The sequence below is a fragment of the Gadus macrocephalus genome, chromosome 3, assembly GCF_031168955.1.
Source record: "Gadus macrocephalus chromosome 3, ASM3116895v1".
In the NCBI taxonomy this organism is placed as follows: Eukaryota; Metazoa; Chordata; class Actinopteri; order Gadiformes; family Gadidae; genus Gadus; species Gadus macrocephalus.
Genome location: NC_082384.1, coordinates 20241303 through 20254682, shown reverse-complemented (window position 1 = coordinate 20254682; position 13380 = coordinate 20241303). Strand labels below are relative to the sequence as shown.

Here is a 13380-nt window from a genome sequence, read left to right as displayed (position 1 = left end):
AGGGAGGGAATCAAACCACACTCTTGAACTGTCCCCAGCCTCCTCCGCAACTACAGCAGCACAGAGTCTGAATCCGTCCAGGCATCGCTAGGTTACCAGGTTGCTAGGTTGTGTAAATATGTAAACGTAGGTTCATGTTCTCTATTTTAATATTGTTCTGCTGCTGCTGGACTCAAGAGGAGCTCTGCCCTCAACCAGCCTGGAGGAACCTGGACTCTAGGAGATTAAGGGTTAAAGGTCCCAGGTTAGGGCTAAAGGGTCAGGGGTTAAGGGTCAGATGTTAAGGGTAAGCTATGCCCACCTTCTAACAGGCTGATGTCACTGAACTCCTGAAGGAGGTTTGGGTTCCTACACAATAAAAGTTCCTCACTCCTCCCAAGCTGTGTTGAACAGGCAGCTGCGGCCAGAACCAGCCAGTTCTGTGTGTCCATGTTTACAGAGAGGAAGCAGGCATGGTACCGTGGTGTGGTCAAATGTGTTGTTGATGTTGTTGTTGTGTTGTGCCTGTGGAAGATAATTAATTTACGGTTTGGACATGCTGACCTCAATCAACCAGTCCAATAAAAAACTTTTTAAATATGTTGAAGTCATCTATTCACCTTTTGGGTTTTCAACATAAAATGCCACATCCAATACCTTTTGTTATATCTCCAATTTTATACACTAGATCACATATTCTTTCAAGATATATGTCTAATATATATTGTTCAGCTTCAATTTGTTTGACCAATTGTCTCCATGAACGGCATGAAAACCTGATTTCAATTCACATCAGACAGTAATGTATACACTTAATAAAAGGGCCTTTAATACGGTAATAAATAAGTTACTGGTGCTGGTGCTGAACTAAAGTTCCCCTCCTATCCACTAGAGGCAATCAATTGGTATAATGTCCGCTAGGGGGAGTTAGAGGCCATCATTCTTTAGAAAATTCTTTAGGCGCTACCTTTATAATGTCCGCTAGGAGGGGAATATATTTTGAATGGCCACGAGGGGTCGCTAGAGTGGTCGTGCTGTGCTAATGATGTATTAGAGCAAGAAAGTGTCATGGCGGCGCCCTGTCACAAGTTTATTCATCCAACTGTTTTGCCTCGAAATGAAGAGAAATAAATACATTTGATTGAAGGTGAGATATTAAATATGACTTGGATGAGTGGTTTCACACAACCGTGCTTAATGTCAATGTTTGTAAGAGCGTTTGAGGTTCCTCTCTAGATTCACTGCAGACTTCTAGTAGCTAGTTCTCAAGTATTATAATATATAACAACCAGCACATGAATGAACCACAACAACCCTGTCCGACAGAGCCATGTGGGCCGTGGGTTCACCCTGCTGATGAGACTCGTCCTGTTTTTGTGAATTATAATACTGATGACACAAGATGAAGCCTCCTGATTCCTTCTCTGGTTGTGATATTATATATCTGTATATATGTCAAGGCTAGTGTTTCGTTTATGTTGTTTGTGTGATTTCAGGTGTGTGTGTGTGTGTGCGAGTGAGTCAGGTGTGTGTGTGTGTGTGTGAGTGCAGGTATGTGGGGGGTCGTGAGGAGCACCCGGCTCCGGACCCCATCCTCCCTGCTGGCACGGCTCCTGTTCCCTCATCTCCTCTCTCCCCCTCTCCTCTCTCCTCCTCTCCTCCGCCAGCCAATCAGACAGCTCGCTGCCAAACAGGTAGATCCCACACTGTGTGTGTGTGTGTGTGTGTGTGTGTGTGCATGTTCGTTTGTGTGTGTTTGCCTGTGTTTGTTTGCGCGTGTCTGTGTGTGTGTGTGTGTGTGTGTTTGTGCGTGAGTGTGCAGGCAACGTAACATTACCAATAACATGCCATCAACATGCCCATCCTTAATAACATGCTCCCACACACCTGTTGCAATATGAACTGCCAACATACTACAGGTACAGTACAGGTACAGTATGTATTTAAATGTTTCATGTAAACATAAGGATGATAACACATGATTACCAAACTAATGCTAACATGGGTTTAAATGCTGCATGTAAACATAAAGGACAACAGCGGAGGCATGACAAGGGGCTCCAGGGTCATCTTACTGAGGTCATGTGCTTCCAGGTGAAGGGTCAGAAGAAGGGTCATCAGAAGGTCAAGGTCAATGCTGACAAACAGGAAGTGGAGATCAGGAAGAGGATGACGGTAGCGGAACTCGCTCGGGCCATGAACAAAGATGCTGGTAAGACCACTGACCTCCAAGCCACCTGACCTACAACCAAATTACCTCTTGACCATCTGACCTCTGACCTCCAGGCCACCTGACCTACAACCAAATTACCTAGAATCTAGAACATCTGACCACCTATACCCCCTCAATGGAGGTGTATTTAAAATAAGGTGTGTGTGAGTGTGTGGGTATATACAGTATTTAATAATGTGTGGGGGGGGGGTTATGTATTTAATGACGTGTGTTTGTATTTTTTATTGTGTGTGTGTGTGTGTTTTATAATGTAGGGTGTTTGTGTGAATTTTTATTATTATGCTGTCTGTGTATATTTTATAATGTGTGTGCGTGTATGTTTATATTTTATAATGTGCCTGTGTGTGTATATTTTATAATGTGTGTGCTTGTGTGTATATTTTATAATGTGTGTGTGTGTGTTTGTATATTTTATAATGTGTGTGTGTGTGTGTATATTTTCTAATGTGTGTGTGTGCGTGTGTATTTTCTAATGTGTGTGTGTCTGTGTGTGTATATTTTATAATGTGTGTGTGTGTATATTTTATAATGTGTGTGTATATTTTATAATGTGTGTGTCTGTGTGTATATTTTATAATGTGTGTGTGTGTGTATATTTCATAATGTGTGTGTATATTTTATAATGTGTGTGTCTGTGTGTATATTTTATAATGTGTGTGTGTGTGTATATTTCATAATGTGTGTGTATATTTTATAATGTGTGTGTCTGTGTGTATATTTTATAATGTGTGTGTGTGTGTATATTTCATAATGTGTGTGTGTATATTTTATAATGTGTGTGTGTGTTTGCGTGCAGACCATGTGTTTGAGGCGCTCCTCAACACCCCGGCGGAGTCGCAGACCCTGGAGGAGGAGGAGGTGCTGGAGGAGCGCTGGATCAAGGAGGTGGTGACGCGCTCCGGGATGAAGTACCGCTGGGCGCGCCTGGCCCAGGAGAAAGAGCGGGAAAACAGGGACGCCAGCCGGAGGTATGGTTACCATGGCCACGCACAGAGAAGGGTTTTGCATCAGTTTCATGTGTATCTGTCCAGGGTGCTGGTTCATGTTCTAGGTGTTCTATCTCTATGTGTTCGTGCTCATGTTCTAGGCGCTGTATCTCTATGTGTTCGTGCGCATGTTCTAGGTGTTGTATCTCTATGGGTTCTGGCTCATGTAGGGGTTGTATCTCTATGTGTTCAGGGTGCTGTTTCATGTTCTAGGCGTTGTATCTCTATGTGTTCTGTCTCATGTTCTAGGTGTTGTATCTCTATGTGTCCAGTGTGCTGTTTCATGTTCTAGGCGTGTATCTCTACGTGTTCAGGGTGCTGTCTCATGTTCTAGGTGTTGTATCTCTACGTGTTCAGGGTGCTGTTTCATGTTCTAGGTGTTGTATCTCTACGCGTTCAGGGTGCTGTTTCATGTTCTAGGTGTTGTATCTCTGTGTTCTGTCTCATGTTCTAGGCGTTGTATCTCTACGTGTTCAGGGTGCTGTCTCATGTTCTAGGTGTTGTATCTCTACGTGTTCAGGGTGCTGTTTCATGTTCTAGGTGTTGTATCTCTATGTGTTCTGTCTCATGTTCTAGGCGTTGTATCTCTACGTGTTCAGGGTGCTGTCTCATGTTCTAGGTGTTGTATCTCTACGTGTTCAGGGTGCTGTTTCATGTTCTAGGTGTTGTATCTCTACGCGTTCAGGGTGCTGTTTCATGTTCTAGGCATTGTATCTCCATGTGTTCAGGGTGCTGTCTCATGTTCTAGGTGTTGTATCTCTATGTGTGCAGGGTTCTGGCCCCAGCCAGTCTGCGGACGCGCCCCCCGGTGGTGACCATCATGGGCCACGTGGACCACGGGAAGACAAGCCTGCTGGACGCTCTGAGGAGGAGTCAGCTGGTGGAGCAGGAGGCCGGGGGCATCACTCAGCACATAGGGGCCTTCCTAGGTAACTACTAACTACTAACTAGTACTAACTACTAGTACTAACTAACCAGCAGGCTGGGGGCATCACTCAGCACATAGGGGCCTTCCTAGGTAACTACTAACTAGTACTAACTAACCAGCAGGCTGGGGGCATCACTCAGCACATAGGGGCCTTCCTAGGTAACTACTAACTAGTACTAACTAGTACTAACTAACCAGCAGGCCGGGGGCATCACTCAGCACATAGGGGCCTTCCTAGGTTACTACTAACTACAACTAACTAACCAGCAGGCCGGGGGCATCACTCAGCACATAGGGGCCTTCCTAGGTAACTACTAACTAGTACTAACTAACCTGGAGGCTCGGGGCATCACTCAGCACATAGGGTTCTTCCTAGGTAACTACAAACTAGTACTAACTAACCAAGAGGCTGGGAGCCTCTTGGTTATCATCACCCAGCACTAACTAATACTAACTTCTTCTAACTAACTGTGTGTGTGTGTGTGTGTGTGTGTGTGTGTGTGTGTGTGTGTGTGTGTGTGTGTGTGTGTGTGTGTGTGTGTGTGTGTGTGTGTGTGTGTGTGTGTGTGTGTGTAAATGATTATTATGTGTGTGTGTGTGTGTAGTGGCGCTCCCCACAGGAGAGCAGATCACCTTCCTGGACACGCCCGGTCACGCTGCCTTCACCTCCATGAGGGCCCGGGGAGCCAACGCCACCGACATCATCATCCTGGTGGTCGCCGCCGACGACGGCGTGATGAACCAAACGGTGGAATCCATTCAACACGCCAAGAATGCCCGAGGTACATACACACTAGTGTGTTAGACATGTTAAGAATGCAGTGTGTGTTTGTAAGATGTGTGTGAACGTGTGAGTGTAATGTGTGAGCGTAGCGTGTGAGTTTAACGTGTGTCTGTAGCGTGTGTCTGTAACGGGTCTTTAAAACGTGCGTTTGTAATATGTTTGTTACGTGTGTTTGTAACATGTTTGTAACGTGTGTTTGTAACGTGTTTGTAACATGTCTGTAACGTGTGTCTAACGCGGTTTCTAACGTGTGTCAGTGCCGGTCATCGTGGCGGTGAATAAGTGCGACAAGCCGCAGGCGGAGCCGGAGCGCGTGGCGCGGGAGCTGCTGGAGCACGGCGTGGTGGGGGAGGAGCACGGAGGAGACGTCCAGGTCATCCCCGTCTCCGCCCTGAAGGTCAGCAGCGCCGCGGAAACAAGGCTCCTCCCACTTTCGCACTAACCCCTCCCACTGTCAGACTAGCGCCTCCTTTTGTTGTACAAGCTCCTCGTGACAAGGGGAGCGTATCGGGACAGGGGGAGTGTGTTGAGAGAGGAGTGTCATGTCGTGACGGGGTGAGGTCACGACATGAAACTACTAACATTCCTAGGTAACTACTAACCAGGAGGCTGGGGGCATCACTCAGCACATAGGGGCCTTCCTAGGTAACTAGGGGTGTGCTAAGTCATGAGTGTGTTGGGAGAGGAGTGTCACGTCGTGACAGGGTGAGTGTGTCATGTCGTGACAGGGTGAGTGTGTCATGTCGTGACATGGTGAGTGTGTCATGTCGTGACAGGGTGAGTGTGTTCAGAGAGCAGTGTCACGTGGTGACAGGGTGATTGTCATGCGGTGACATGGTGAGTGTGTGTCGTGACAGGGGGACAACCTGATGCTGCTAGCTGAAGCTACGGTGGCGCTGGCGGAGGTCCTGGAGCTGAAGGCGGACCCCGGCGGCCTGGTGGAGGGCGTGGTCATCGAGAGCCGGACCGACCGGGGGAAGGGGTGGGTTACCATGGCAACAGCACACACTTTACAACTGTCTCTGCTTGTGTAGCATATATACACTTGTTTACTGTGTGTGTGTGTGTGTGTGTGTGTGTGTGTGTGTGTGTGTGTGTGTGTGTGTGTGTGTGTGTGTGTGTGTGTGTGTGTGTGTGTGTGTGTGTGTGTGTGTGTGTGTGTGTGTGTGTGCAGTGCGGTGGCGTCCGTCATCGTCCAGCAGGGCACTCTGAGGAGGGGGTGTGTGCTGGTGGCGGGGCGGAGCTGGGCCAAGGTGCGCTTCCTGTTTGACGAGCAGGACAAGGCGCTGGAGGAGGCGGGGCCTAGCCGGGCGGTGCAGGTGGTTGGCTGGAAGGACCTCCCATCCGCGGGGGAGGAGCTACTGGAGGTGGAGTCTGAGGTGAGAGGTCACTGAACTTTGTTATACTAATTTGATTATGGTAACCTGGCTATGGTAGCTTGGTTATGCTAGCTTGGTTATGGTAACCTGGTTACGCTAGCTTAGTTATGGTAACCTGGTTATGGTAGCTTGGTTATGGTAACCTGGTTATGGTAGCTCGGTTATGCTAACCTGGTTATGCTAACCTGATTATGCTAGATCGGTTATGGTAACCTGGTTATGCTAACCTGATTATGCTAGCTTGGTTATGCTAACATGGGTATGCTAACAGTTGGAGCTTGGTTATGGTAACCTGGTTATACCAGCTTCCCGTCCAGTCGTGGTTTTACCTGAAGGTTCTCCAGGCTCCTGCTCCTGAGCACCTCCTCATGCTCCACTTAACTAAATGAACCAATCACGGTTGATCTGTCAGCAACGGGCGCGGGAGGTGGTGGAGTGGAGGAGCTACGAGGAGGAGCAGGCCCAGCTGAAGGAGGAGCACAAGGTGATCCAGGAGCGGCAGCAGGAGCACCAGGAGCGCTACCAGGAGCAGCGGCAGAGCACCGCCCACCTCAGCTGGCGCCAGAGGAAGGCAGCGCTGTACCGCGCCAACCGCCAGCAGGCCGCCATGAGGCCCAGCGAGAAGACCGAGAAGAACCAGCACTGTCTGCCCCTCATCGTCAAAGGTAGGACCACCTAGTACCCTAACCACCTGGTCCCCTAACCACCTAGTACCTTACTAGTGTTCTAGGGCCTTCTAAACCTTCTGGTACCCTAGAGCCTCCCAAAACATCTAGTGTCCTAGGGCCTTCTAAACCTTCTGGTACCCTAGAGCCTCCTAAAACATCTAGTGTCCTTGGGCCTCCAAAAACATCTAGTGTCCTAGGGCCTCCTAAAACATCTAGTGTCCTAGGGCCTCCTAAAACATCTAGTGTCCTAGGGCCTCCTAAAACATCTAGTGTCCTAGGGCCTCCTAAAACATCTAGTGTCCTTGGGCCTTGTACACCTTCCCTAGGGATGTGAAAACTCAAATATCATGACATTGAACGTATCATCATTAGGTGGCGAGGACGTCATGTTTAGGCTAAGTGTTAATCTGGTCCGAGTTGTAACCGATCTTGCCGACCTTTCACCCCTGACCTCAGGGGACGTGGACGGCTCGGTGGAGGCCATCCTGAGCCTGCTGGAGACCTACGACGGCCACGACCAGTGTCAGATGGAGCTGGTCCACTTCGGCGTCGGGGAGGTCTCGGAGAAGGACGTGAACCTAGCGGAGACCTTCTCAGGTAGGGGCGGCCGTCCACAAGTATGTATGGACGTACTCCTCCATCCATGGGGTCAACGTGTTACCATGGTGACGTGGGCCGGTTTGATGTTTGTACAATGTGATGGCAGAGACACTTTGAGAAGGAACCCTAGTCCTGTCATGCCTCATTAATACGGCTCCTGATAACGGAGCACTAACTCCCCCCGACCTCAGGCTCCATCTACGGCTTCAACGTGTCGGCCAGTAAGTCCATCCTGCGCCTGGCGGAGAAGAAGGGCGTCCAGATCCACCTCCACAACATCATCTACAAGCTGATCGACGGCCTGAAGGAGGAGCTGAGCAGCACGCTGCCGGCCCTGCTGTCGCACAACGTCCTCGGTAGCTGTGCTACATAAGCTAGTTCACACCCTACACAGGCTAGCTACACACGCTACACTACACACCCTATGCTACCTACGCTATGCTACACATGCTAGCTACACACGCTACGCTACACTCGCTATGCTACAGACATTATGCTGCACATGCTAGCCACGCAAAGCTCTGTTTTTCTCTGTCTGCCACACTAGAGACCTTCACATCAGTGCATGGCTCTACCTGGCACACTACAGATCTTCCTGACACTGCTGCAAGAGGCATTTCTTCCTCCTGATCCTGAGGCTGTATTTGCCACACTTGAGCCCCTCCTCCCATGCGGTTAATGTGCACTAATGGAGCCCCGCCCATGCTGTGTCCCCAGGGGAGGCGGCGGTTCTGGCCGTGTTCCAGGTCAGCGTGGGGAAGAAGAAGGTTCTGGTGGCCGGCTGTCGGGTCCGCAGCGGGCTGCTGGACCGACGCATGAGGTTCCGTCTGCTGAGGGACCAGGAAACGCTGTGGGAGGGTGAGGACTCGTGCATAGAGGGGTTATCGTTTAATAAGCAGCATGATTCAGCCCACGGCGGCGCCCTTTCCAAGCGATTCACAGGGGGCAGTCCTAGTCTTAACTAGGCCTCCGACAGGGGCAGGTCTCTCTTTGACTCTCAAAAGAACACTGAAACATACTTGCAAACACATCCACAGACAGTTTTAATAGTAAATTGTGCTTTTTGTGGCCGATTTGGTGAATTACGTTTTAGAGAAATCTCTGTATTTGACACCGACTCATAGAACACAGAATAAGATCTCGACACAAAACCTTTCACATGTTCAGGGTAGGGCCCTCGATGTGCATGGCAGTTTCTACTTCATTCTGAAGTCGACTTGTGGTTGATAGAATGTTAGCTAATTAACATTTAGAATTGGCCATAACTGAATTTTTTTGGCAATTTAATTCCCTGCTAAACTTAAAATCAGACACGTCTATAGATCATGTGGACTTAATGTATAATTTGAGGCAGTGGTTATTTATAAGAACATGAGATGTTTTCATAAAGTCTTCACTGAACAGAAAACACCTAAGACGGACATTATGGGTCCAAGAGGCAAAAATGCTCGGCTTGCAGAAGGCACGTACACTAAGTATCAGAATTGTATATGCATTGGGGTGGCAGAGCTGATTGTTTAACTTTAAACTTGACTTATAGCCCCCCCTATTGGAGAACTGGCACCATACTACTCTCCTAACCCTAAAATAAAGATAATACCTGAACAGTAGGTATCCAGATACTGTGAATAACTAAAAATCCTATAACATGATTATTGTAATATTAAAACAGCCCATATTAATAATATATAACAGGCTCCGAGGCTCTATTAATATAATTACACCATACAACACCACCCTGTATAATAGTATATTGTAACTCCACCACCAGGCTCTCTGACGGCGTTGAAGCACCATAAGGACGACGTGCAGAAGGTGGGGACGGGGGTGGAGTGCGGCCTCTCCCTCGACACCGCCCTGGAGTTCAGCCCTGGGGATGTCATCGTCTGCTACGAGGAGGTCAGCCAGCCCCAGGTCATCGCCTGGGACCCGGGCTTCTAGACCGCAGCTCTCCCGGTGAGACCCGGGCTTCTAGACCGCAGCTCATCTGATGAACCAAGGCTTCTAGTCCCGCGGGGTTAAAGAACCCCAGCTCCTCGGTGGAACCCGGGCTTCAAGACCCCAGCTCATCTGATGAGACTTTCTAGACCTGCTAGGTTACGGACGATCCGTGCGTCGTGAATTCGGAACAAGCAACAGGGCAGAGAAGGCAGTGACAGTCTGGTTCTAGTTACTGGAGCAAGCCTCCACGCTCCGTCAGAGTTAAGAAAGGAAACTTGAGATGGGTTGTGCAGCGTTTAATGTAAATATAAAATGTACATTGAAATAAAAGTTGATTGAAGAACATTGACTCATTTAAAAAAAAAAAAAAAAAAGTAGGCGTGGCTGAGAAGCATCACTTCTTGCCTTTAGCGCTGGTCTTGGCCCGCAGCAGGGGGTCGATCTGCTCCGCCGTCAGACCCCTCACCGAGAACAGGCGGCTCGCTCGCTCCTTCAGGGTCCCGCCGCACTTCAGCCCGCGGCTCCGGAGCGCCTCCTTCAGCTGGTCCAGACCGGCCGCCTCCAGGTCCTCCGGGGAGCCTGCAGCGTCCAGGTCCAGGGGCGGGTGCACCTGCTGGGGCGGCAGAACCACCGTCAGGCCGACGCCATCACAGCCGGGCAGACGAGTTACTGCTAAGGAGGACCCAGGATCTTACCTGTGGTGCGGACTGCGTCGGCTGGGGCTCAGTCGGCTGGGGCTCAGTCGGCTGGGGGTCTTGGTTTATCTGGGTCGTGGGTTCAGGTTCGGGTTGGTCTGAGCCGGTGGAGACCGGTTCAGGTTCCGGTTGATCTGAGCTGGTGGAGACCGGTTCAGGTTCCGGTTGATCTGAGCTGGTAGAGACCGGTTCCGGTTGGTCTGAACCAGTGGACATCTGTTCAGGTTCCGGTTGGTCGGAGCTGGTAGAAACCGCTTCAGGTTTCGGTTTGTCTGAGCTGGTAGAAACCGGTTCAGGTTGCCTTGAGCCAGTAGAGACCGGTTCTGCAGAGGGTCTGGCAGGAGTACTACTGGAAGGCACGGCCGCCTTGGGTCTGAGGAAGGTTTAGAGAGTCTACGTTAGAAGGGGGCCGGACCCTCGCGGCCATGTGGGTCCAACACAAGGACCTGGTGTAGAGGACCAGGGTGAACCCAGGTGGGCTTCAGATCTCCATGACTGTACCTGGTCGGGTGAGATGGACCGGGTAGCGCCTCGTCTTCATCCTCTTCCTCACTGTCCAGGTCTAGATCTCCAACCCCGCTCCTGAGAACATCAGAGTGCACGTACAACTAGTACCAGCTACATCTTTAGCTATAGCTACTACTTCCACTATCTATCTACATCCAATTTATATACATACAGCTAGTAGCATCTATATCTGCTCCTACACCCACTACCTATATATGTACTACAACTCACCAACGCTATGTCTACGCTAAATCAAACATGGAAAGAATTTGGTTGACTTACCAGAAGCGTTTCTTCTTCTTGGGGACTGAAGCTGGATGCTGCTTGGCCCGTTTGGTACTAGGTCCCGCCTCCGCACTCACCACCCCCGAGGAGGAGGCCTGCATGCCTGAAACACCAGCAGCAGAGCTAAGACCATGCCCACTACCCAGGCCATGCCCCGTACAGACCACAACCACAAGGTTAGGGTACCTATAGGGTCCAGGGTTAAGCGATGGGTTTAGCTTTAGAGTCTAGCTCATGGGTCTAGGCCTTAGCTTCAAAAAGTGGAAACGCAACAAAAAAAGGTATTTATAAAAAGGAGTGAAGAGAAAGGATCGTCCTTCCGGTCTTGTATGAAGCCCGGTGTACGGCCAGGCCCGGTTCACCCACCCTTCAGCACAGAGTCCTCCAGGCGCTCCGACAGGTCGTGGCACTGCTGCTGGTAGTCCGGGTCGGTGAAGTGGTGTTTGGGCTCCACCAGCTTCCTCTGCAGTCGCTCCACCCGTCGCTGGTCCTTCTCCCCCTCCAGCTCCGCCTGCTTCTTCAGCCACTCCGCCATCCTGATGGAGAAACCCCTCAGAACGTCACGCTACACTCTGTGGGATTCAGATGACCACGAGAGCTTCTGGTTCTTTAATGGCGGGTCGGTTCGGCGCGGCTTGGGGGAGTAGTGGAGGTGTGGTTTCGCCGCAGCTCAGTAATGGCATGGAAACATGGAATAAGCCCTGCCATGGCAACAGGCGTCTTACTCTTTCTCATGGTTGACGTCTCGGAGGCGGCGCCCGCTGAGGTCTCTGCACGCCTCGCGGTTCGTAGTCTTCTCGATTTGAGCTCCCAGAGCGCGGAGCATCGAGCCAAACCCTGCAAAACATTCACATCCTATGAAGTCCCACATACCACACAGACCCAACCACACACACAGTCGAATACCATACAGTCACACGTCCCATACACAGACACACACCCATAAAGTCACCCTCCCTGGTGTGCGTTTGTGCGAGTGAGTGCCTCACCTCCTTTCCCTCCACATAGCCGGGGCTCCAGGTGGTAGACAGAGCCCTGCAGGAGCAGCTCCGCCTGCCCGGACACACGCCCGTTGGTCGTGACGTAGAAATCATCGGTGGGAAGACCCTGAAGTACATGGAAGGCAAGGCAAGGCAACTTTATTTATATAGCACTTTTCATACACAAGGCAGACTCAAAGTGCTTCACATATAAACATTGTCAGACGATAAAATAAAATAATAGATAAGTAAAAGAAAACATATGCAAAGAAATTAGTCAAATAGAAATTGCAATGTATTTAAGATCAGATCAACAGTCTCTGGTACCCACGTCGGGACTCCAACCCGACCTAAAGGAACTTGGTACTTTCTCTGGGACTCCAACTCAGATTATATTCTAGGACTCTAACCCAGATTCTAGGACTCTAACCCAGACACATGTCGGGACTCTAACCACGAACCAAAGGCCTTATTCTGGGAGTCCAACCCAGACAGACGGCGGGACTCTAACCCAGACAGAACTTGCCCTTTCTCTGGGACTCCAACCCAGATTCTAGGACTCTAACCCAGACAGAACTTGGGTCTCAAACCCTTAACCTTTCTCTCTGGTATCAGATCATGTATCTTTCTGGTAAAAATAGAAAATAAAGGGAAAGTTAAAAAGGCATTTTAGTAATAAAATAGAAAATAAAGGCAAAGTAAAAAAAATAAAAAAAGCTTTTTAGAAAGTGCAATGCAAACATAAAAATCTTGTTTTAAAAGGTGCTCAAAGTTGGGGGGAAGTCTTAAATCCTCAGGGAGTTTATTCCAGCTATTGGTTGCATGGTACACTTTATTAATCCAGAAGAGTTTCCCCCTGAATGAGCAACATCAATTAACCAGATGCTAACCCTTCCCACTCTAGGGAGCGGGGCACTTCTATGTATCGATCCCCTCGCGTCACATCGAAAAACACATTTCAATGAAGACGAACGTTCAATTTAAGGTTCCAGAAGTTTCGTTACATTTTGCTTCAATAACTTTTAACATACCACAGCCTAAATAGCCGTGTATCTACACGACAACAACAACCACATATCTCAAAAGACGACTGCTCGTAGTTTAGGTGTCTTATTGAGACTTCGTTCACGGTGTGCTAAGCTAAACAGCAACACGAAGCTCAGTTCAGCTGGACGCATGTTCTCGTCTTCAGTGCGTCGATCAGCAGAATATTATGCTTACATGATCAGTCAGGACGTCCTGGACCAGGTCTCCGACCCTCGAGCCAACGGGTAGCGAAACAAGAGAAACATTAGAGAATCTGAGAGCGGAGCTAGAAACAAACAGCTCCATGTTGTTGATTTCTTCTTCTTCTGCGCTACTGGAGAATCGCCTCTTTCTTCTTCTCTGCTGGAGGACCGCCTCTTCTTCTCTGC

General features: G+C 49.4%; 2 protein-coding genes across 5 annotated transcripts; one reads left to right on the top strand and one right to left on the bottom strand.

Moving 5' to 3' along the window:
• Window positions 1-989: 989 nt before the first annotated feature.
• Window positions 990-9841, top strand: mtif2 (mitochondrial translational initiation factor 2). 2 transcript variants are annotated; one of them, XM_060047919.1, is made up of 14 exons: window positions 990-1126; window positions 1476-1673; window positions 2074-2191; window positions 3009-3180; window positions 3970-4127; window positions 4732-4908; window positions 5168-5307; window positions 5768-5892; window positions 6085-6289; window positions 6702-6954; window positions 7414-7554; window positions 7749-7913; window positions 8275-8415; window positions 9329-9841. In XM_060047919.1, exons 2-14 carry the CDS (start codon window positions 1533-1535, stop codon window positions 9496-9498), a joined length of 2106 nt encoding a protein of 701 aa, XP_059903902.1. In that variant the 5' UTR covers window positions 990-1126; window positions 1476-1532; the 3' UTR covers window positions 9499-9841. The 2 variants fall into 2 exon arrangements, with proteins under 2 accessions (XP_059903902.1, XP_059903903.1); XM_060047920.1 differs by lacking the exons at window positions 990-1126; window positions 1476-1673; window positions 2074-2191; window positions 3009-3180; window positions 3970-4127 and adding an exon at window positions 4397-4433.
• sde2 (SDE2 telomere maintenance homolog (S. pombe)) lies at window positions 9780-13374 on the bottom strand. Of its 3 annotated transcripts, XM_060047924.1 has the most exons (9): window positions 13187-13341; window positions 11975-12092; window positions 11711-11822; window positions 11352-11521; window positions 10983-11088; window positions 10695-10775; window positions 10352-10566; window positions 10194-10315; window positions 9780-10111 (listed from the first exon to the last, which is right to left on the bottom strand). In XM_060047924.1, exons 1-9 carry the CDS (start codon window positions 13295-13297, stop codon window positions 9893-9895), a joined length of 1254 nt encoding a protein of 417 aa, XP_059903907.1. In that variant the 5' UTR covers window positions 13298-13341; the 3' UTR covers window positions 9780-9892. The 3 variants fall into 3 exon arrangements, with proteins under 3 accessions (XP_059903907.1, XP_059903905.1, XP_059903906.1); XM_060047922.1 differs by having other exon boundaries at window positions 10194-10566; window positions 13187-13374; XM_060047923.1 differs by having other exon boundaries at window positions 9780-10108; window positions 10194-10566.
• Between the last annotated feature and the right edge of the window lie 6 nt (window positions 13375-13380).